The sequence below is a fragment of the Helobdella robusta genome (assembly GCF_000326865.2).
Source record: "Helobdella robusta unplaced genomic scaffold HELROscaffold_2, whole genome shotgun sequence".
NCBI lineage: Eukaryota > Metazoa > Annelida > Clitellata > Rhynchobdellida > Glossiphoniidae > Helobdella > Helobdella robusta.
The window spans coordinates 9,574,027-9,595,882 of NW_008704083.1; the positions used below are offsets into that span (position 1 = coordinate 9,574,027).

Consider the following 21,856-nt stretch of genomic DNA (forward strand, 5'->3'; position numbering starts at 1 on the left):
GGTATAATCACTGAACCATTTTACTTCACATCCCTACTTTATCAATGGCTTTGTATAGTTTCCAGAAAAAATTAATGCGATAAGTAATCCGATGCCATCCACGTTAGTTTATTTTTTTGTTGACGTTTTGCTCTTTGTTCACTAAATTAATTTAATTTCAAAACGACTGTTCCTTTCTTGCACGTGTGGTTTCTTCGAAAAGCTTGGTAAAGTTAGTTAAGCATCTCCCGCCAACCGTGTATACGGCAAAAACTTGTTTATAGGTGTAATAAGATTTGTGGTTATTAAACTTTGCGAGCTGATTTCAATTCAATTACCTGACAAAGGGTAACAAAGAGTTGAGTTGGTCAAGTTTTTTTTGGCAGCATTTGATTTGTGGCTGGTTTTTATTTGTTATTTATTAGTATTTATAAAGAAAATTTGTTAATTTTTAAATGTCAGGTTGTCAACTATTTTTTAAAACTTAACTTTTTTAAATAATGTTGCGTTGCGTTGAATTTAACTCTTTTTATTCCATTTATGCCCTGGAAAAAAGAATGAAAGAATCAGGCTGGGAAAACCCACGACCACGAGCGATGTTTTCAAGAAATACCAATGATGACATTAATGGTGATTCATCTATAATACATGATTCCTTAAATTTACATCAGAATAACCAAGAAACTAATTTAGATTTTGTGAAAAGTAGATGGGGCCCAGGTGCTAACCATAATCAAAGTTCTCTTCCATACAGTGAGGTCAGTTCTGTGTCTGTTATGAGTGTTGTGTTAATTACAATGCTTTATAAGCATTTATTTAATGTATTATATGTTAAAAATATTAATAATTTCTAATAGCAAAAATATTAATGACAATTTGATCATCTTTTGGCTATTTTCAATAAATTTAGATGTATTTGTTTTGTATGATCAACATAGGTGCTAACAGTGTCTGAATTAGAGAAGGAATTTCACAGGCTCACATTTGAAAAAGATAATGTTTGTAAAAAATATTAAATTTAATTAAATTTGTCAGTTTTATTTCATTTATTCAGTTATTTTAAAATGATCATGAAAAACATTTTAATTTTAAGAGCCAGGATAGAGTGTGGAAGAAGCCATCAGGCTCTAGTGACGTGTCGGCATCTGGCAGCAACATCATGTTTGGTAACATGGATACCAACAGCCTGTGGCTCAGCAATAAGGAAGACAACTGGAGTGGAAATACAGGTCTGTTTTTGTGGCAGTGGTTTGTAAGTTGCTTGCCATTGCACTGTGTTGTCTTGTCTGCTGTTATAAATATGCTTATTAATTTACAAAATATTCCTTCTAAAAAGAAAAGCTTGGTGAAATTAGAATTTTTATTTGTTATTGTTGTAATATTTTTTATAATTGTTTGTGTCATTCGATTAGGCATGGCACGGTTTTTCAAAATACTTAAAAATTATTCAAAAATTATTCAGGTGACACGTTAGGAGTAAATATGGCTGAATATGTGCTAGGTGCATCACCTCACAGAGAACTTGTTGAACGTGGTCTGTCCAACAGATATGTCAGTGGATGTTTTGGCTTATGAGCATTTTTTATATGTTAATTTTGTTATATATTTAACAACAATATTATTTCATTTTTCGTTATTTTGTAAAAGTGTTATTTATGTCTATCCTTAATTATTTTAATTATTATCCTTAATTATTAATCCTCAATACTTAATTAATTATTTTATTATTTAACGATCTGCATATGTTTCCACAGGCCAGTGTAAACGACGGGGATCGATCCAAGTTGCTATTGAACAGTGTTGCTGCTGGGTTTGAAGAAACAAATCCAGATTCAACTACTGACTGTGGAATCAATGGCAACATCAGCAATGGATTGGAGAATAAGTTGTACAGGTTTGTAATTTTATGGAATATTGTTTTTTAGGTTTTGATTTTATAATTTTTTAAGAATATTATAATCATTTTGTTCACTATATGAGCCATCTCCAAGCTGCTTACTTGTTATTATTTGGTAATAATAATAGTAGACAATTTATAGAGCACCAGTTGCATGATTGCTTCAGAGGCACTCGCTAAGCGATAAGTTACAATACTCTTGTAGTACAGGATGTTATTAAACATTGTCCAATATCATGTCTCATTTCATTAAAAATGCTTTTAATTGCAGAAACAGTTTAACTTTTCAACTTTGAATTATTACTTCGCAGACTCCAATCAGGGTCTCAGTTATCCAACCAGATGCACTCACCAGCAAGCAGTGATCTCACTTCAACGATTATCCCCCTGTCTAATTCAGGCGGCCAGTCAAAGCAGCCAGGAATGTCGGATCATCTGTTCGATCATCCATTCATCAACCCATCTCATAATCTTGGATTCCCAATGTCACAATTTCAGCAGCATCCTCAAATGTCGTTGCCACTTCTTTCAAACTTCCACCCGGAGAGTTTATTGCTATCTAATCAACAGCAACAGCAGGAACTTCTTCGACAACAGCAGCAGCAACAACAGCAGCAGCAGAATGATTTAGATGAAAATGGTGAGTTTGTTAATCAAGTTGCAGGTGTTCAGAATGGGGAAGAGTATGATCCTTCCACAACTACTGGCTTTCCTCAGTTTGTTGCTGCAGGGGACCATCAAATTATTCCATCATCTCCTGGCTCTAATTATGTTGATTTTACTCAGCAGCAACAGGTCTGTGTGTGTGATGTAAAATTATTTCAAGTGTGCAACACATTTATCTCTTACACAAAATAAATGAAGGATATTTGCTTTTAAAATTATCTAATAAAGAATTGAAAAATTTAATTTTGCTTGAGCAGCTGATGCAGATGAGGCAGCAGCAAACTCCAGTGACCCTTCTGCCACACCAACAGTACTTCTCTTCTGATCAGATGCTGGGTGAATTACTTTTGTATTTTCTCAATTAATTTACTTGTTTTCAATCACTGATTATATAATTTTGTTATCATAATGTTACCAATACTAGACATTAGTTATAAATTAAGCTACAAATTGCCTTTATAATTTTTTTTATTCTCTCCATTTAACTTTTATAGGTGTGACTTACATGCATCCTCCTCCCTGCATGGTTAATTCTCAAGATCAATTTGTTGGCATGCCTATTACTGGTTTGTTGGTGCTCTTGTATTTGAGTCCGTGTATGTTGTCTGTGTTGTATTTATCTTTTTTTGTTTGGCCTGTAACAGCTGTTTACTGGTTAAATGACTAATGATTGAGTTTATACAAACATTGCTGTTTATTACTTTTTGTTGACACGTGTAATGAAGAATAAACTGCAAACATCATCAGGGCCGATGGTCCCTCCCTCTTACTACAACGTGCCTGGTCATTGGCCAGTCTACCCCTCTCAAAACAACCCTCCTCTTCCTCAGCCTCAAAACAACCTGCCAGCAGGCAAGTATCAAACGACACCTCAGTCTGCCAGGACCCAATCTGCGAGACCCATCACACCCCAACAGATGTCTGATACTGCCAGTGTTATGTCTTTACCTCCAGGTTCGTTGGCCTGTGTTTGTGGTGTGTGTGTTTATATAGTTGCTTATGTTTCTACTTGCTATTTATTATTCCTAAATAATCATTGATATTACCCAGCTACTAATGGTCAATAAATATAAAAACATTTCAGTTTAATATATCTCTTAGGCTTTCCATTTTTCATAGGAAATGGTCAGCATGGTTATCAACTGTTGACTCCTGCATATTATGATCAGTCGGGACAGTTGCTGGTTAGTGGTGGCAGGGGTTTGGGACCTCTCGTTCGACTCGTCTCACCTGGACCCCTCATGGTCAACACAGCTACTCCTGCTCCAAATCAGACAAATAGTTGGTTTCATTAATTATCTTCATGCTGTTGTCTGTCGTTTTGATTACTTTTTCGTTCTATATTGCGTCATGTAGTTAATTTCAAGTGTTGTTGTACACAAAAAATATATTTCTTTTTCTAAAGGTTCAGGATTGTTCACGCCAGCCCAGCCGAGTTCAACAGTTTTCAACCCCCGTCCACAAACCTGGTTCAACTCTATCCCAAACACCACTGATCCATTTCAACCTAACAATGGTATTCTTGATGTTTTTAATTACATTCCATTACTTGTTATAAAATCCTAAATATTATTAATATTATTTTATATCACTTTCTATCTATTTCAATGATGAGCATGTTTTCTTTGCTGCTTAAACATGTTGGCAAAAATTTATCAGATCTTAAATACACAAATTTTTCAGTGAAATCCCAATTTTCAGACTTACCATCCTTCAATTAAATTGTTCTAAAATTATCTTCTGTATCATTGAAAATGTGTATATGAAAAGGTTTTACAAATTTATTCATGCAGCCAAATTTTTGTTAAAAAGCACATGAAATTTTATTTCACACATACAAAAGGCATACAACTCACAGACATTCACACATCAACTCCCATAAATACAGGCTTGTTGTCAGATAATAGGCATGAAATAACGACGACGACAACTGCAGCAGCAGACGATAAATCAGCTGTAGCTGGAGGGTACCAACTAGGTGCCAACAGAGGTGCCTCCCTGGACCAGCAGAATGTATACCATATGCCTTATATTCAGTCTGTCGGTAATAATCTGGGCTTGAATGGTTGGTGCTTGTTGCAAATTTTTGCTAATTTTAATTGTATTATTTTATTATAGTAGTTTTATTAGTATATTATAATTTTTTCATACTAATTATAGTTGTCTCTACTCTTTAAAAACTAGTTTGATGATATGATGGTATACTTTGTCTTGATTATATTATAACAATAAAGCATACATCCAGTTACATCTGATTAATATTTAAATTAAATTGTTACCTAATTTTAATGTGGTTTTTGTGGGTTTATCTATGTTTATATGTATATTAATATTTGTATAATTTTTATTATTATGAATTAAATGAATGAGAAGCATACAATTATAATATCTAAATGATGACTCTCTGGAATGCTTTGTCTTGAATTGCAATGAAGCAAATCCTCAATAGAATCTGATTAGAAAACAATTTAAAAATCTTTCCTTATTTAAATAACTTTAAATGTTGCATGTTTATTTGTATATTGTCATTCCATTATTGTTTTTTTCTGGTTGTATTTGATATCTAATGATGACTTTCTGGAATGCTTTGTCTTGATTTATAATGAAGCAAATCCTCAATAGAATCTGATTAGAAAACAGTTCAATAATATGTTCTTACTTAAATTACTTTTTAAATGTTGCCGGTATGTTTTTATTCCATTATTGTTTTTTCTTTTGTATTTATGTTGTATTTGAAATCTAAATGATGACTTTCTGGAATGCTTTGTCTTGATTCACAATGAAGCAAATCCACAATTGAATCTGATTTGAAGACAATCTATAAATCATTCCTTATTTGAATAACTTTTTAATGTTGCTTGTTTATTCATATATTATCATTCCATTATTGTTTTTTTTCTGGTTGTATTTATGTTGTATTTGAAAGCTGATATGATGACTAGATGGAATGCTTTGTCTCGATTCACAATGAAGCAAACCACTGGAGATTGCTGATTAGTTTTCAATAGCTTTAATGATACAATTTTTTTGAAATTTAATAGCTCTTGTGATAGTTACATATATATATTTGTTTTTATTATTTATATATATATATATATATATATATATATATTTATGCTACAGAACTTAATATATATATGTATTTTTAAAATATTCTATAAATTCTACCGAATGTTTGGCGTGAACATGTTTGTAGTTTGTTTTTAACATGTTAGCGCCAAACATTCGGTAGAATTTATAGAATATTGTAAAAATTATGGTCTATTACCAAGTTCTGTAGCATTAATTTAAATGATTAGAGAGTGAATGTATTAACTCATATGAATAAATGGATGAATAATCGAATTGAATAATCTAACAGTTTCAGATGCAAAACCTAAAGTCACTTCAACTCCATTTAGTAACATGCTTCTGAATTCAAATCTCATGGGCAGTGGTAACCAAACTCTTCTCAAAAGGTTTTTTGTTCATTGAAAAGATATTTTTTTAATTTTGATGAACTGCTTGGTTAAAAGGTTGCTCGCATTGATCAACTGCTCTTATTATCTACTATTCTTACTATATTTAATGTTATGATTTCACCCTCCCCACAAAGCGTCGAAGGAGGGAGTGGAAGAAGCCAGCTGCTTGAAGACTTCCGGGCAAATAGGTTGCCTAGTTTACAACTGATGGATCTGACGAATTACATTGTAGAGTTCTCTAAGGATCAGCATGGGTCAAGGTCAGTTTGATGAGCTGCTTCATTTTTTCGTTTTTTAATATAAATTAAGTTTATAATAATGCTTTGCTGTAAGTTAATGATAAAATAGAGAATGATTGAAACGCCACGTGCAGGTTCATCCAGCAGAAATTGGAGCATGCAACAGAAGCAGAGAAGTTCCTCGTCTTCAGTGAAATAAACAACTGCGCTTACAACCTCATGACTGATGTCTTTGGCAACTATGTCATTCAAAAGTTTTTTGAACATGGTGCTCCTGACAACAGACAAACACTCGCCCTAAAGGTCAAAGGTCATGTACTGACCCTTGCACTTCACATGTATGGATGCAGAGTTATTCAAAAAGCCCTTGAGTCTATACCACCTGACATGCAAGTTAGTGTTGTAAGTTTTGAGATATGATGTCCATGATTTCATTTTATATTCTGTAGTTGATGTGTATTGTTTGTCAATTGGTCTGATCCGTGCATTTGAAAAGCAAAATTTCTCTGCCTACATATATTCTACACGTTCTCTCTTTGAAACTGCTGTTGAGTGGTGTGATGTAAAGCGTTTTTTTTAATAATTTGTCAGTAACATCAGCAAAGGCAAAATATGAAGCTCCTACTTATTTTGAAATGCAGGTGGAAATAGTGAAGGAATTGGATGGGCACATAGAGAAGTGTGTGAAGGATCAGAATGGGAACCATGTAGTGCAGAAGTGCATTGAAACCATCAATCCAGTACATCTTGATTTCATCACTGATGCCTTCAAAGGACCAGTGGTAAGTTGCAGGAGTTCTTCACAGTTTCTGGTTGTTTGTTGTTGTTTTGTCAGTTTTTTTTATGTAGTGTTATCGTTGTCTTAGTTGCTTTTTTGTGACATCCTCGTTAAAGGACATTTAAAAAAATGTTTATTAATGATTTAAAAAATAATTGTGAATTTCATTATGATCATTGACATCACTTGTATCTTAAACCAGACTATTCACCTTGCCATGCATCCGTATGGCTGTCGAGTGATCCAGCGTATACTGGAGCACTGTACTACTGAACAGATAAAGCCAATCCTTGATGAACTACTTAATGAAACAGAAATCCTGGTACATGACCAGTATGGAAATTATGTGATACAACATGTCCTCGAACGTGGCACTGCAGAGGAAAAGTCAAAAATTATCAATCTTTTGAAGGGGAAGATCAGTACAATGAGTACGCATAAATTTGCTAGGTTGGCTCAGTTGTGATTAATTAGTTTGCTTATTTAAACTGAGAAATTTTTATTGACCTAATCACCAGATTTCTATCAATGAAAGTGTTATGATAGACTTGTTTGACTGTAAATAAATTATCATTTGTCTCCGCAGTAACGTCGTCGAGAAGTGTGTGACTCACTCATCCAGCGAGGATAGGGCTGCAATCATCGAGGAAGTCTGTGCCATTTCTGATAGGTTAGTTTTTTGCTTTCATATTTTACTCATTATTAAAAAATGTATATACTCGTTAAAACAATGAATTCATTTGTTATGCTGGTTTTTGATTATGATGTTTAGATAACCCATTATGTTATTTTATGTTGTATATAACCTTCAGTCCGCAGACAGCTCTGTATTTGATGATGAAAGACCAGTATGCTAATTACGTAGTGCAGAAGATGATCGACATTGCTGAACCACCGCAGAGGAAGTTGCTACTGCAAAGGATAAGACCACATGTGCCTCTTCTCAAGAGGTTTTTATTTCTTTCAACTTATTCATTTTTTGGTTTAATTTGTTTTAGAATGTTTATTCTCTTCTCTGTTGATAATTTTATGGTTATGGTTTGATGTTTTATATATTATCAAACTTCTACCATCTAACCAGGTATTCATATGGCAAGCATATTTTGTCAAAATTGGAAAAGTTCTACCACAAGTGCTCTGCTGAGATTGGTCCTATTGGTGTTGTTCCCTCATCTGCCAACACGCACAACTCTCACAGCATCAAATAACCACAGTACCCTTGTCATCATTGCTGTGGTGGTGCATTCACTATCAATCGATCAGTCAGTTTGTCTTATCATATTGTAGAGATATGCACCGAATACTGCAATTTTTCGTTTAAATTATAACTTTTTTGGGATTCCAGAACAATAGTTGTTGATTATTATTGTTAGTGGAAAATTTATTTTTGGCCATCATTGCTTTTTAAAACATCTGAATTTAGACAAGAGGTTCAATATTATCTCAATAATGAATTAATTGTTGGATAAACATGCTTTTTTCAATAACTTGTTTTTTACCGTAAAAAAAGGAAAATTTTTCAAAATTGTGGGTTGTATGATGTTTGGTCCTTGACTAAATTCATTCATTATTCGGTGCATCTCTCCATTAAATTGTGTTTTCTATGTTTAGAAATATTCTTTCAATGTTATAAATATTTTTATTATTGTCATCGATTTTCTGATCATTGCCTAGATTTTGGATATCATTGCTCTACAATTGGTTTGGCTTTGTATGGCAATCCGATGTTGTGCGTCTTCATGAGCATGTTTGTGTGTATATTAATGAGAAAGTTTCCTATGTGGACTTTTATTATATTGCCATTTCAAATCCACGTACAAGCTATATCACGTTTTGTATTTGCTAAGGATTATGATAAAAATCAATTAAGCTTGCAGTTTCGGCAGTGAGTTTATAAAGTGTTTTTTCTATGCATGTGCTTGCGTGTGCGACTGATCAAATTTAAAATTTTATATGCCACATGCATTGTTTGTGTGCGTTTGTGTATGTGCAGATGTGTGTGTACATGTGTATGTGGAAATGTTCAAATTCTTCCATAAAAATGTATATAGATATATATATATATAATTTAATTTCTGCAATTATGTCTACATTATCTTGTAAATTTGCAAAGTTCAAAGACCGACTAATCGACATTGTAATTAACCGTGTAAGTATATTAAATATTTAAATATATATATACAGATATGCACACATGTAGATAACTCTTATGTGAAGTGTAAAAACGAATGTATTATCTTTTGTAATGGATATAATCTGGTGATATAATAAACAATACGTATATATAGTACATGTATATATGTATATATATGTATATATATAGCGGGTTTTAATGCTTGTAATTAATGAGGCTTGTACATACACACATGCATTCGTGTACATAGATAAGTATCAATTTATGCCTGTTTATAGTTTAGAGTTTGTATGCAACACATACGAACACATGTATATAGGCATGCGTATGGTTGTGTGTGTACTGTACACTTCACATGTCTTTTTATATGCTTGGATTCCTAAGATAGATGATTTTTTGCTATTTGTGTGGATGTGTATTTGTACATGTCTGTGTGTGTGTGTATATATACAAATATATATATACACACACACATGTATATATATCTATGTTGATATGTACGTGCGTGCATGTTCTTGATGTTTATGCGTTTAATGTATCTCTGCGCGTTTATACAAAGTTACCAGCTCGTAATTAGATATTGAGGTTAATTTTTTTTTCATTATTATATTCTATTTTTGTTTACCTTTTTTATTCGTGAAATGTTAAATCTTTAAACTAAAACTAACCCTAACTGGTTATCAATTAAATGTTATATATTACTATTTACATGTTACAGTAAGTACATGTTCCAATGCATTACAATACATTACGATGGCCAAGTCTGAGATGATGAAATGTGGTTGATAACTAATTTCCTCGCAAAGTTTGTGCTAGCATTCATAGTACTAAATTGAGATGGTCAAATAATTGGTTGCGCGTTAAATTCGAAATATTTTTTTAGATTCATAATATTATAATCTGGTATATGCTTTTACGTATCAGTGATGTATTTCGTACTGCGCCCACTGCTGTATGTTGGGTGTGTAATCGGTTGTGGTGGTTATTTATTTGTTTGAGATTGCACAAATGATTGCTTGGCTGGTTGGTTGATTGACTAACTTTGGTACCATCATTGAGTTAGATAATACTAGTGCTTAGTGTTAAGTTTGTAATCATCATCCACTGATCACCATCTGATAAATTGATGGATAAATGGATGGATCGCTTGGTTTGCTTGTATATAATTACAATATATTATCCGTCACAAAGTGTTTTTTCATATACGATGTTATATTATTAAATGTTATTTACTACTACTAAACTATATATATACATATGTATACGTAGTTATGTACATACGATTTATCTGGTGTGCGTATATGTGTACACATAAATAGGAATACACAAGTGTATACATACGCACATGTGTAAGATTTGAAAATTATTTTATGTATATGTGTTAATATCTGTTTTATTCGAAATTCTGCTTATATGATTTTTATAGTTTGTTTAACTGTTATCTTTTCGTTACATTTACTGTTATCATTAGTTTGATTATTGTCGTTGTAATTAAATAAATTTCATCATTATTTTAAATTTTTATTTGCCTTGAAAATGTGTGTATATATATATATGTGTGTGTGTGCGTGCGTGTTTCAAACGAAACTCAAGTCCACAAATTTTCATATAGGTAGGATGTGGTTGTAAAGCAAGTAAATTTATTATTTAATAGTGACATAATAGTACGTATGTTTGTATAGGTTTAGATATGGTTGGATAGATAGATAGATGACAGTTCAGATTTTGCACTTTGACAGATGCTATATCGACTATGATACAGATTAAACGTACTATATTTTTTTATTAAGAGTAAATTAATTAGATTTAGAATTAATATTATTGATTATGTTATTTATTATCAATGTAATTTATTTTTCTTTACTATGAATAAATGATGGCTTGTATATCGGCAGTTTAAATTTCGCGAGGTTTTTAATGATTTTTTTTATGTTTTTTAATAATTTTAATTGCGATTTAAATTCATTTTTCTTTTTTTTCTCATTTATTTGTTATATTTTTGGTAAATACCTATGTAGACATGTCTGTATATATGTATGTATATCTTATATACACATACATATATATGATTATTATCCATGTGTGTCCATTTTATATTTTTCATTTAAAATGATGAAATACGTTAAAGCAGAAAATAAAAACAATGCATACACAGCATCGTGAAGCCTTCATTAATCTTTGCACGTGTAAAAAATATTGCAGTGATTATCGTGATTAGATGAATGTTTCACTGTTGTAACTTCACAAAGTTCCAGAAAGCTCCTTTTTTGCTCTTCAAATCTTCATACTTTCCGACCTGAGGTAGAGAGCAAGTGATATAGACATATCAATTTAATTTGACGAGCTGTTAGATTTTAGAAAAATAAAAAAAACTGGTTGCTATTGATAGTAAAAATAAGGGTATCATAAATTTGTGTGGTTACTTCAACTAGTTGCCCGTCGACAATGACAGCAACGACATCGGCGTCTTTAATGGTTGACAGCCTGTGAGCTATTGATATCACAGTCCGTCCTGGAATGGGTGCAATCAAATAAGTTTTTGCAATTTATAATTAGTGGCGATGGATAGTTTCGTATCTTTGACATAATGAAATCAGTTGTTCATTCAACTGTTCGTTCGTTCGTCCAAAAAATAAAAAAAAGAACAGCTGACATCTATCAAAAAACCCTCTGATTTTATTATTTGAGAGTTATTTGATGAAATGAATCACCTTTTGAAATGTTATCTATGGCTTCTTGGACGATCTTCTCAGATTCTACATCCAGCGCACTGTTATTAGTAATAAATAAGCAGGCAATTAATGTAAATGAAAATTAATCTGAATATTAAATTTTTCAATATCCAATAGGAGAGGTTCTACATAAACCCTCTCAAAGGTTTAGCATTTTTGTGATAGCCATTAAGAGATAAATACTCCAGCAAAAAATGAGCAAAACCTAGTTGCCTCATCGAGAATGAAGATAGGTGGATTCTTTATCAATGCTCTGGCGATGGCGATTCTTTGTTTTTGGCCACCGGAAATAGTCACACCTCTTTCCCCTAAAATCGTATCATAACCATCTGGGAAGCCGACGATGAAGTCGTGAGCGTTGGCTTGTTTGGCGGCTTCGTAAACCTGAAGAACCAATTATTGGCCAGGTTTTAATTAACTAAGGAAAGAAAACGTGGAAACCATTTTCTGCATCAGCATTATCATCATCGTTGTTATCATTTTCATCATTAGCAGTGAAACAAGAAGAGCAAAGATATGAAATGATGCAGTAATAAATTGAGTACACGAATGCAGCTGCAGCATGTATGTACCTCGTCGTCTGTGGCTCCTGGCTTTCCATATTTTATGTTCTCTTTGATTGAGGAAGCGAACAAGACTGGTTCCTTAAATAGCAAGTTAAAAATTGTCATTGTCATTCTTATCGTCATCATCACCACCATCATCATTTTCATTGTTAACCATAAATGATAACAACATACGCCAAAACCAGCAGTAGCAGCGGCACCAGCAGTATAGATATTTTACAATTACACATGAAAACATTTTTAAATTGTTAAAAATAACCATTTTATGGATCAGCGAAATATCTAGAAGGAAAACTATTTTAAGATGGTAAATTGAATAGAGTAAAAATATGAACAAACTTGACTAATGTAACCAATCAAACGACCTCTGACCCAGGATGGGTCAAGTGTTTTTAGGTCAAGGTCATCAATTGTGATGCTACCTTCATCTACGTCATAAAATCTTTCCAGCAGGAAAGCAATGGTTGACTTTCCTGATTGATATTAGTAGATTGGTTGATGGTTGTGATGATTGGATTTGATTGGTTAATTGCGTGTTGATTGATTCTGAAGGATTGGTTTTGACTTTTTTTATCTCCATAATCGTGGCAGTCATCATCATCACCTTCAACATTTTCATCATCAGCATCACAATAATCATCATCACCTCCGCCAGAGGGTCCTACAAGGGCCAGTTTTTTACCCCCACTGATTTCTAATGAAAAGTTCTGAAGAACGACCTTTACATGAATAATAAAAAATAAGCATTTGATAACGAATTAACAAGATAACCAACCAATCAGTCAACTAACCAACCAATCAATCAACCAATCAATCAGTCAACAGACCAACCAACCAACCAATCAGTGAACAAACCAATCAACCAACCAATCAGTCAACAGACCAACACCAACCAACCTGATCCTGCCTGGTAGGGTAGCTGAAGGTCACGTCCTTGAACTTGATGTTGCACGTTAAACTGTGGTAGGGAATTATTTGTCCACCCTTTATGGGCATGCCGGGGGCTGCTATAAGATGCTGGTTATAATGATGATGACGATGGCGGTGATTGTGATAATGATGACGATGATAACGACGACGATAAAGACACGTCGCGATAATAGTTACAGCAATCAATGATATTAATATAATAATTATTATTACTATTAGCTATAATAATTAATATAATTAATAATAATAAATATTATTATCTACAACAAACGAAACTGACTTCAAAGACCCTGGCACCGGCGTTCAAACCTTGAACAGACACGCCATACAACAGAGATAATTTCTCCAATGATCTATGGAAAGAATTTTAAAATAATAACTGAACGAACGAATGAATGAATAAAGGAATGAATGAATGGATGGATGGATGAATGAAAGAATGAATGAACGAGTAAATGAACGAATTAATCTATAAAATATAAAAATATTATTTTAATATTCCATTAATAACTCTTCTATTCTAGAAGAAAGTAAAAATATATCTAAACGAGGTCAGCAGATGTAAAAAATTTGTGCAATATAAAAAGTAAAAAATAGTCACTCATTAATTAACTGACCAACCAACCAACAAACCGACCGACCGTCCAACCGACCGACCAACCAATCAATCAACCAACAGACCCACCAACCAATCAATCAACCAACAGACCAACCAACCAACCGATTGACCAACCAACCAACCAACCTCTGAATAGCCTGTGTGGCCACTAAGAAGGACATGAGAATGCCGGCGTTTATTTCATTCTCAGACATCAACCAGCCGCCGACCAGTAACGTGCTTAAGATCAATCCTAAATTTATTTATGGATGTGCGTGAGTGTATGTGTGCGTGTTTCACTACTAAAATGATATTAAAAAAAGCCATAATAATAATAACAACAACTTCAAAATTAATAATAATAAAAATAATAATATTAATAATAATAATAACCGACCATTTAGAGCGACATTTGACAGTCCTTGGAAGGCAGCAATACCCAGACCTAGTTTCTTGTTGGTGATGGACGATTTGTCGGTCTCTCTATTGTAATGCCTGTCAAAATGATGTTGAAGATGACGGAGAAGATGGAGAAGACATCTTCGCTATCGCCGACAAAAACAACAACATCGTCCTCACTTGCATTCTCAACAATATCCCCCCCCCCCCATCAACAAAAACAACAAAATCATCATCGCAATCATCATTAACGACATCATCATCATGATCATCGCCACCATCATCACGTACTCTTCCTCAATGTTCTCCATTGCAAAAGCACGAACGGTTCTCAGGTTGCCAATGGCTTCTTCTGCCACGACTGTTGATTTGCTAGTCTGAGTGGTTGGTTTCGTGGTATCAGGTTGGTGTACAATACAATACACAGACAGACAACCAGACAGAGTGAGGCGCACACACACAGACAAACACCGCGAATCACACAGACAGACATCCCGAATAACATACAATCCTAGATTTTCAAATTTCTTTGCATATCAGTACATTTTTGATTGAATTTTAACTTCTCCATTTATTTGTCGGTTTATTAAATCACATGCTTAACAAATCTACATAAATAGACCGTGACTAAGCCTAACCTACAGACCTGTTTTTGAGCCATCCTAGACAAACTCCTCAATCCCCGACCGAGAATCGAACCCAGGACTATGATGCCCGCAACCAGACCGACCAGTGTAATGGTCAGTTTCGGAGACAACATCACCATAGTGACCACACAGCCCACAGTTTGGACAATATTTTTAAGGCCTTGTGAGATGCAAAGTTTGAAGGAGCTTTTGAATTCTTGTACATCAACTGTTAATCTGTATTATTATTAAAGTGCGTGCGTGTGTGTGCGTGTGTGTGTTATTAGTTTGGCTTTTAAATGATATTATTAAAATTAAATGAGAAAAAAAAGAATTTAAATCGCAATGAGAGTGAAGATTGAAATGATGATGAGGTGAAGGATATGATGATGATGATGACCTGTTAACAAGATCTCCAGTTCTGTGCCTATCAAAGAAGGCCACATCTTGCACAATGATCGAATGGAACAACATCTGCTTCAAGTCAGATGCCAGATTTTCGCCCAAGTTAAATAGGAATGTTATGTAGAGAGATGTCAAAAAACCCTTTACAACATTCAAAAATACTCACGTTAAACGTTTGAAACGATGACAATGAAACGATGAAACTTTAAAAAATTGTTCAAAAACTAAAAATACAAATTGGTTTAAAAATTCAACTAATGATGGTAACATTATACAATTGATCAACAACACATCGCTCACACAACAAAAACAAATGACGCACACAACAACACACACACACACACTGATACAGAATAGAACAATAGACACAAACAGCAATGACATGGACAATGGCCAAGAAGTAATGACTAAACCTGCATGCCATAAAAGAGAATTAATTTTTTGGCAGGCTGACTGATGGTCTCAACGAAATCTCTACTGTTAACACTGTTCTCGTTAGCAAACAACACCAATGCATTGACAACCTCTCCAAGTATCAGTGGGATTTGAATATTTAAATAAGCTACTGCTACTGCACCCTGCAATTTAATTGTTTGAAAAAATGAAATCACATTACTAAAAAAAATTTAAAATACAAAAAGTAAATTTGCTAAATAATTCCAAAAATTCATTCATTAAGTTTAATATCTTGCTTAGACAATAAAGAAACAAAATAAAAAAATTATGATGGAAAAAAGAATGATTGAAAACTTTCCCAAACTAACCCACCACAATTGCACTAATTAGCCAAAACATGTGAGGTTTCAGTAATTGGAGGAAATGGCCCCAAGGAAAATATAATTCTTCCTCCTGCTTTTTTTTCAACACAACATTATTATTCTCATCGACATCATCAATTATTTTTCTACCCTGCTGCTCTAATTTATCATTATTAGGTTTCTGTTGAAGACAAAATACTGTGCTTATACCAAAGGAACCAATAGTCAGTCCAGTAGGTAAACCTAGTCTTAAATATTTGAACCATCTCTTGAAGATATTTAAACTTTCTTTAGGATTTTTGCTTTTCTGTTGTACTAATTGGCTCACATTTGATGATTTCAGCAGATGACATTTTGTTTGAGTGGAACTAGTTCAAGTTTTTTAATAATGCAATAATATAATATTATTATAACAATTATTTAAAAAATTAAATAATAGATTTGAATAGAAAAATGTAACATTTATATAAAAATATAGCAATAATAAAAAGAGCATATATATCGTAACATAACATAACGAATGATAGAGTGTGAGTAAAACAATTTTATTTACAAAATTAAAAACTAACGTTGAACATTTTTTTACAAATGATCCCTGCTTGATCAACTTTCTTAATTGCCTAAAATTTGAATTAAAATTATAAAACATCGCGTCAGGAAAACTTAGTTATAAAAGTTAAAAGTTGGTTTGAAAAAAAATATTCATGATCTGCTCCGAGATTTCATTATTAACCAAACTGCTGAACCCGAGACTATATTTTTATCGTTTATGCCCAGCATTTTCAGCTTTAACTTAAGTTAACTTTTAAATAATTTTTTGTTAAACGATTAAAAGTAAAATTAAAAAGTGTTTACTTATTCTTTTTTAAAAACTTTTTTGCAGTACATTGCAGTGCCGGTCGTTAATGTTAATTTTGACGAAATTTCTTTTATGTGAATAAGGAAAAGCGTTTTTAAAGGCCTTGGTAGATTGGACTAAAGTTGAAGTTCGCTGTAAATAATTGAACTTATTCAATAAGTCTTATTGTTATGTGTGGGCTTTTTAAAAGCCTTAAATGTAATTAATTTAATATTAATTTAAAATTAATATTAATTTTTATTGAGCAACTTGCCAGGCTAGGATTGGTAGCACTTAGTTTATTCTTAGAAGAGGATAGGTTCGTTATCCTTCTTTGTTGGCTCGTTGCTTTTATTTAATTTTTGCATTATTGTAGAATAATTATATATATTTTTTGAATTAAATTTTAATATATTGAAGTTGAAAGTCTAGTGTCTACTCTACTAGACATGTCTAGCCTCTCTCTTGTTCTTTTAATTTTTAATTGATATCTGTTCTGTGACTGTTAATTATAAATATAATTAAATATTTTAATTTTAATGTAGGTTTTTTAAATTTAATATGTTAAAAAAGTAATGTAATTATTCAGTCAAACTTTTTGAAAGTTAATTTTTAATATTTAATTCAAATACTAATACAGTTGTTGAGTTGTTCAACATTACACTGAATATCTCATAAATGAAACAACTTATTGCTTATTCTTATTACTAAATTATGACGTCAACAACTGATTTGGAAGAAGAAAAAAGTTTTGTGGTTGATTGCTTTTTGCACCTAAGCAGATTTTCTCATGATAAACTTAAAGAATTAACTGTGAGTCCATTTTCTTTGCAAGCACAAAATTTTCAAAGCATGCAGTCAAATTAAGAAATAGTGAAAGATGAATGTCTTAACTAAAACATTTAATTAAAGATTATAAATTCATCTAATTCATTATTGTTTTTTGAAATTGTAATAATTTTATATTATAATTTTTTATATCTTAGTAATTATACAATGTTGTGATATCATTACAAAATGATCATAATTTGTGTAAATTATTTTTTTAAACAGCTTAAAGAAAAGGAAAAAGAAAGATCAAAATATCATGCAAACTTGCTATGGAGTTCATTTTTGAACTTGTTACTAACTTTTAATGACTTGGAGAAAACCTTCTACTCATTGGTTTTTCTCGGTTCTGCCAATTTTGGGGCTCGTCTGCTGCTTGGCAAACGAGATGATGTAATGTTTTTTACTATGCTAATCTTTTTAAGATATAAGTTTGAAAACATGATGTCACATAAAATTTTTTGCCAAAGTTATGACATTTATTTATTTGATATTTATTTTCACTTGAATTAATCCTCCAACACATTTATTCCAGACACTAAATGCTCGATATCGCTGCTTACTGTCTGAACTTCGCAAGATTGAGTTTGCCCATAAAGGTTCAATCTCCCCGCCCGACCCTAACAAGACGGTTTCATTTTCAGGCAAATCCCAGTCGGACCCATCATTTTGTGTCGATGCAGATGTTTTGAAAAAATGTACAACCTTAGAGCAACTTGCCGGCATTGTTTGTGAACAGCTTCAGCATTTTGTACTTGCAAGGATGAACACTATATCATTGTTTGCTCACTTTTTGAAATATTTCTATTTTTTATTACTTTTAATGCTTTAAAATTATTTATGAGTGTCATGCGTTGTTTGATGCATTGATCCCCTTGTTATCTATTTGTCAGTTTCAAGTTCACATCATCCTGTAGTATGCTTTAGCAAGACATATTTTTTATTGCTATTCATATTAAAATTGCAACTAAAAAAATAAAGGAAACGTAAACATTTTTGAAGTTATGAACAGATGCCAGCGCTGAACAACAACAAAAATGTCAGTGTTGATGATTTGTTGAAGACGATCTCAACAACATTAGAAGAACTTCTGTCAAAAGTCAATCATCCTGTTGTTGAGAAACTTAGATCCACATACAAGTCCCTCATAATTTATAGTATAATTACTATTCATACTACGACTAATATTATGTAATTTTTACATCACTTTATCTTAGCGTCGGTGGCAGTAAAATATTTTCAGTACTTTCGTTATTAAGATTGCTTACCACTGTTAATCCTGATATAACTTACGTGTTACTCTGATTAGTTTTTGTAATTATAATTGCATTAAAATGGCATCAGGATGGAGTGTGAAACAGTGGTGAATCTGTTGAAGACACAACTCAACCTTCAGAAATGCCAGTACTTGGATTCGTTGCTGAGTTTGCAGAGTGCCAGCCACAACCTCAACACGTGGTCCAACATGCTCACTCCCAGAGAGGTTAAGAATTAGTAGAAATAGGGATGGGTGTCGTGTAGAACATTTTCATTATAATATTGATTGTTTATTAGATTAGTCTTTGGAATTTTATCCATTGGTTGTTTTTTTTTATAAGTTTTTACATTTCTAGGCAAGGAGATCAACATTTGGATCGAATGTTCAAAAGCCAGCATCTTCTGAGCTGTTTGACTGGTTGAACAGATTCAAAAATCTCCTGCTCTCAAAATTTACTCTCTACTTCTTTGAAGTTCTCAGTCAACAAAGTGGAAGCCCTAGTGAAGTTAAGACGTTCCTAGCCAAAACCTTTTTTGATTTCTATAACAGGTCCTTTGATGTTCTATGCTGTACGTGTGTGTGGTGTGTGTGATGTTATACTTTCTTTTAATTAAACTATAGCATTAGCTCAGGTTAAACACGTTTAACTTGATTCTGTGTTTCCCAATAATTTTTTCATTATGATATTTTTATTAAAACATTTTTAACTTTTTTTATCAAAATTTTTCTACCTGATTTCTCTTACACATAATGACAGAATCATAGCCTTTACGAAAAGATCAGATGCATGTTCCATATTGTTGATCTCATCAGGACAGTTGGAGCAGGTGCTTGCCTGCAAGAAACTCGGCTACAACTTGCCATGCAAAAGTATCATCATCCCCTACGACGCTGATAAAAATGTTGACAAAGTTGGACAGAATGTTGGGATCAAATCGCCAGAACAACCAGTTGTCGTCTCTCAAGTTATGTTGAAATCATCCTCTGCTGCCGACTTTCACAGAAATAACATTGTGCTGTTTGCCTACCCTCATGTGAGCATTTGTGTTATCATCATGAGGCGATACTTTATCATCAAGTATTTTTTAAGTGCGATTTTTAAGTAACGTCTACCCATTTTTAAATGCTAAAAACTTGATGCCAGTAGCTTTGCAATTTCATCATTCGATTATTTAAAATAATTATCACTCACACCAAGCTAATTATTCAAACCAGTAAACAACTAACGAATTAACCAAATGAAATTTCCAACAAACAAACAAACGAACGAACAAACACATACAAACACGCGATAGGACAAATCAGCGGAGAGACACTACTGCCACATCAACAACATGCTGAACACGAGGAAACAGGACCTGGACCAACAGGATAGGATCATTTACGCCATTGATGTCGTTAGTATACGCACGGACTCATATCGTTATTTCATTGTTATGTTTGTTGGTGTGTACGACTAACACTTCAACGAAAAAGTACAAAATTAAAGACTAAGAATTTTAATCACTTGTGCTTCTAAAAAAGCTGAAACTGATGAAACACAGTCATTTAGGCGTAATTATTGATTTGACTAACATCAAATTTGCATCATCTGGAGCGTTTTTACCTTTTAACAATAAAATTGTCATTAAATAAAATAAATTATTGTACGGACAGAAACAGCAATGCACAAGTGTCATGACCAAGGTCGAAGGTTCCATCTACTTGGTCGTCCTGTTGAACAGAAAGTACATGAAACCAGATACCCACATAACAAATTTCTGTACGTCGCTCTGCACCGACTTGAGATGCAGCAAACATTTTACCGGTATCAAATCGGGCGCTAAATAAATTCATTACTGAACGGTTGTTCTTCTGTGGTGCTGAAAAAAGTAGTTGAGCTACGGCTGATCAGTTTTATATTTGCATGTGCAAAAGTACGCATGTACGTTTTATATGTATGTTTGTTCCGTACACCGCAACAACATGTCAATATGTGTGTATAATACCATTCGTCGGACCAATAAATGATTACGTAAAATAAATTGTTTATTTTGATTTAGGAATGTGGCGGCAAATAAAATGTGAGGGGCCAAACTGCTAGACTATTAACTACTACTTGCATAAAAAGTAATTTTTTGTACAATTACAAACGCATAACATAAGCGTAAACAATATAAAACAACGCTAACAAACATTGCTTACCATAGGAGCAAATTTCAACACACTTTAACATTTAAATTTCCTGGAATACACTTACGAAACAAAAAAAAAAAATCCTAATCATTAGTAATGGCAAGGAGCCAGAACAATGACCAAATAGGCAGAAATGTTAGATTAACAAGAGCATAGGTCCAAACATCGAAGAGATAATATTGAATAGATGATAGGAGGTGAGCGTCTTGCACGTCATACCAAACTTTTCTTGCCAGAACAACCAAGCCATCGTCATTCGTTGATTGGTTGATTATCAATCGATTGACGAGCCCACCGATTGTTAGGATTCCGAGAGGAGAGAGAATCAGAAGTATGGAGCACTTTAGTACCTTCAAAATCCTGTCGGTTGGTTGTGCGTAACATATTGATTACAATAAATTACTGTCGCCTGTTGTTAATTTACGATTTAAAATTGTCATTTTTTTATTACAATCTGCATTAATACGATAGTAAAAATTTACGTCAGTTACATTTCCACTTTTATTAAGCATAACAGCAATCGATCTAACTAAGCACCATGAAACAAAACTAACGTGTACTTAGTGGGATTATTGATAAGGACAATTGG

At 32.9% G+C, this 21,856-nt stretch overlaps 4 protein-coding genes across 4 annotated transcripts; 3 read left to right on the forward strand and 1 right to left on the reverse strand.

Annotated features, from left to right (window-relative positions):
* Window positions 1–62: 62 nt before the first annotated feature.
* Window positions 63–2,435, forward strand: HELRODRAFT_188460 (hypothetical protein; the record flags this gene model as incomplete). The annotated part of the gene is made up of 7 exons (XM_009017822.1): window positions 63–102; window positions 536–737; window positions 918–977; window positions 1,073–1,208; window positions 1,442–1,530; window positions 1,734–1,873; window positions 2,188–2,435. Coding segments are annotated over exons 1-7 (885 nt in total), but the record flags the coding sequence as incomplete, so codon positions are not given.
* Window positions 2,436–3,362: 927 nt separating this feature from the next.
* Window positions 3,363–8,228, forward strand: HELRODRAFT_106294 (hypothetical protein; the record flags this gene model as incomplete). Its single annotated transcript, XM_009017823.1, has 12 exons — window positions 3,363–3,496; window positions 3,662–3,823; window positions 3,948–4,058; window positions 4,431–4,607; window positions 5,904–6,000; window positions 6,138–6,263; window positions 6,377–6,635; window positions 6,884–7,024; window positions 7,223–7,470; window positions 7,607–7,690; window positions 7,833–7,970; window positions 8,102–8,228. The coding sequence occupies exons 1-12, from the start codon at window positions 3,460–3,462 to the stop codon at window positions 8,226–8,228; spliced, it is 1,707 nt and encodes a 568-aa protein (XP_009016071.1). The 5' UTR covers window positions 3,363–3,459.
* A 2,269-nt stretch (window positions 8,229–10,497) lies between these two features.
* On the reverse strand, window positions 10,498–16,928 carry HELRODRAFT_94228 (hypothetical protein). The gene is made up of 17 exons (XM_009017824.1): window positions 16,738–16,928; window positions 16,179–16,536; window positions 15,824–15,988; window positions 15,406–15,551; window positions 15,026–15,242; window positions 14,671–14,756; window positions 14,378–14,475; window positions 14,128–14,233; window positions 13,663–13,735; window positions 13,350–13,469; window positions 13,099–13,171; window positions 12,792–12,925; window positions 12,459–12,530; window positions 12,092–12,270; window positions 11,866–11,924; window positions 11,578–11,666; window positions 10,498–11,450 (listed from the first exon to the last, which is right to left on the reverse strand). Exons 1-17 carry the CDS (start codon window positions 16,815–16,817, stop codon window positions 11,382–11,384), a joined length of 2,124 nt encoding a protein of 707 aa, XP_009016072.1. The 5' UTR covers window positions 16,818–16,928; the 3' UTR covers window positions 10,498–11,381.
* Window positions 16,929–17,096: 168 nt separating this feature from the next.
* On the forward strand, window positions 17,097–21,168 carry HELRODRAFT_184949 (hypothetical protein). Its single transcript, XM_009017825.1, is given in 13 exon segments — window positions 17,097–17,174; window positions 17,189–17,216; window positions 17,230–17,246; window positions 17,248–17,325; window positions 17,647–17,819; window positions 18,060–18,227; window positions 18,370–18,614; window positions 18,837–18,974; window positions 19,179–19,317; window positions 19,448–19,641; window positions 19,850–20,126; window positions 20,388–20,489; window positions 20,749–21,168. The coding sequence occupies 9 exon segments, from the start codon at window positions 17,721–17,723 to the stop codon at window positions 20,920–20,922; spliced, it is 1,536 nt and encodes a 511-aa protein (XP_009016073.1). The 5' UTR covers window positions 17,097–17,174; window positions 17,189–17,216; window positions 17,230–17,246; window positions 17,248–17,325; window positions 17,647–17,720; the 3' UTR covers window positions 20,923–21,168.
* The last annotated feature ends 688 nt before the right edge of the window (window positions 21,169–21,856 follow it).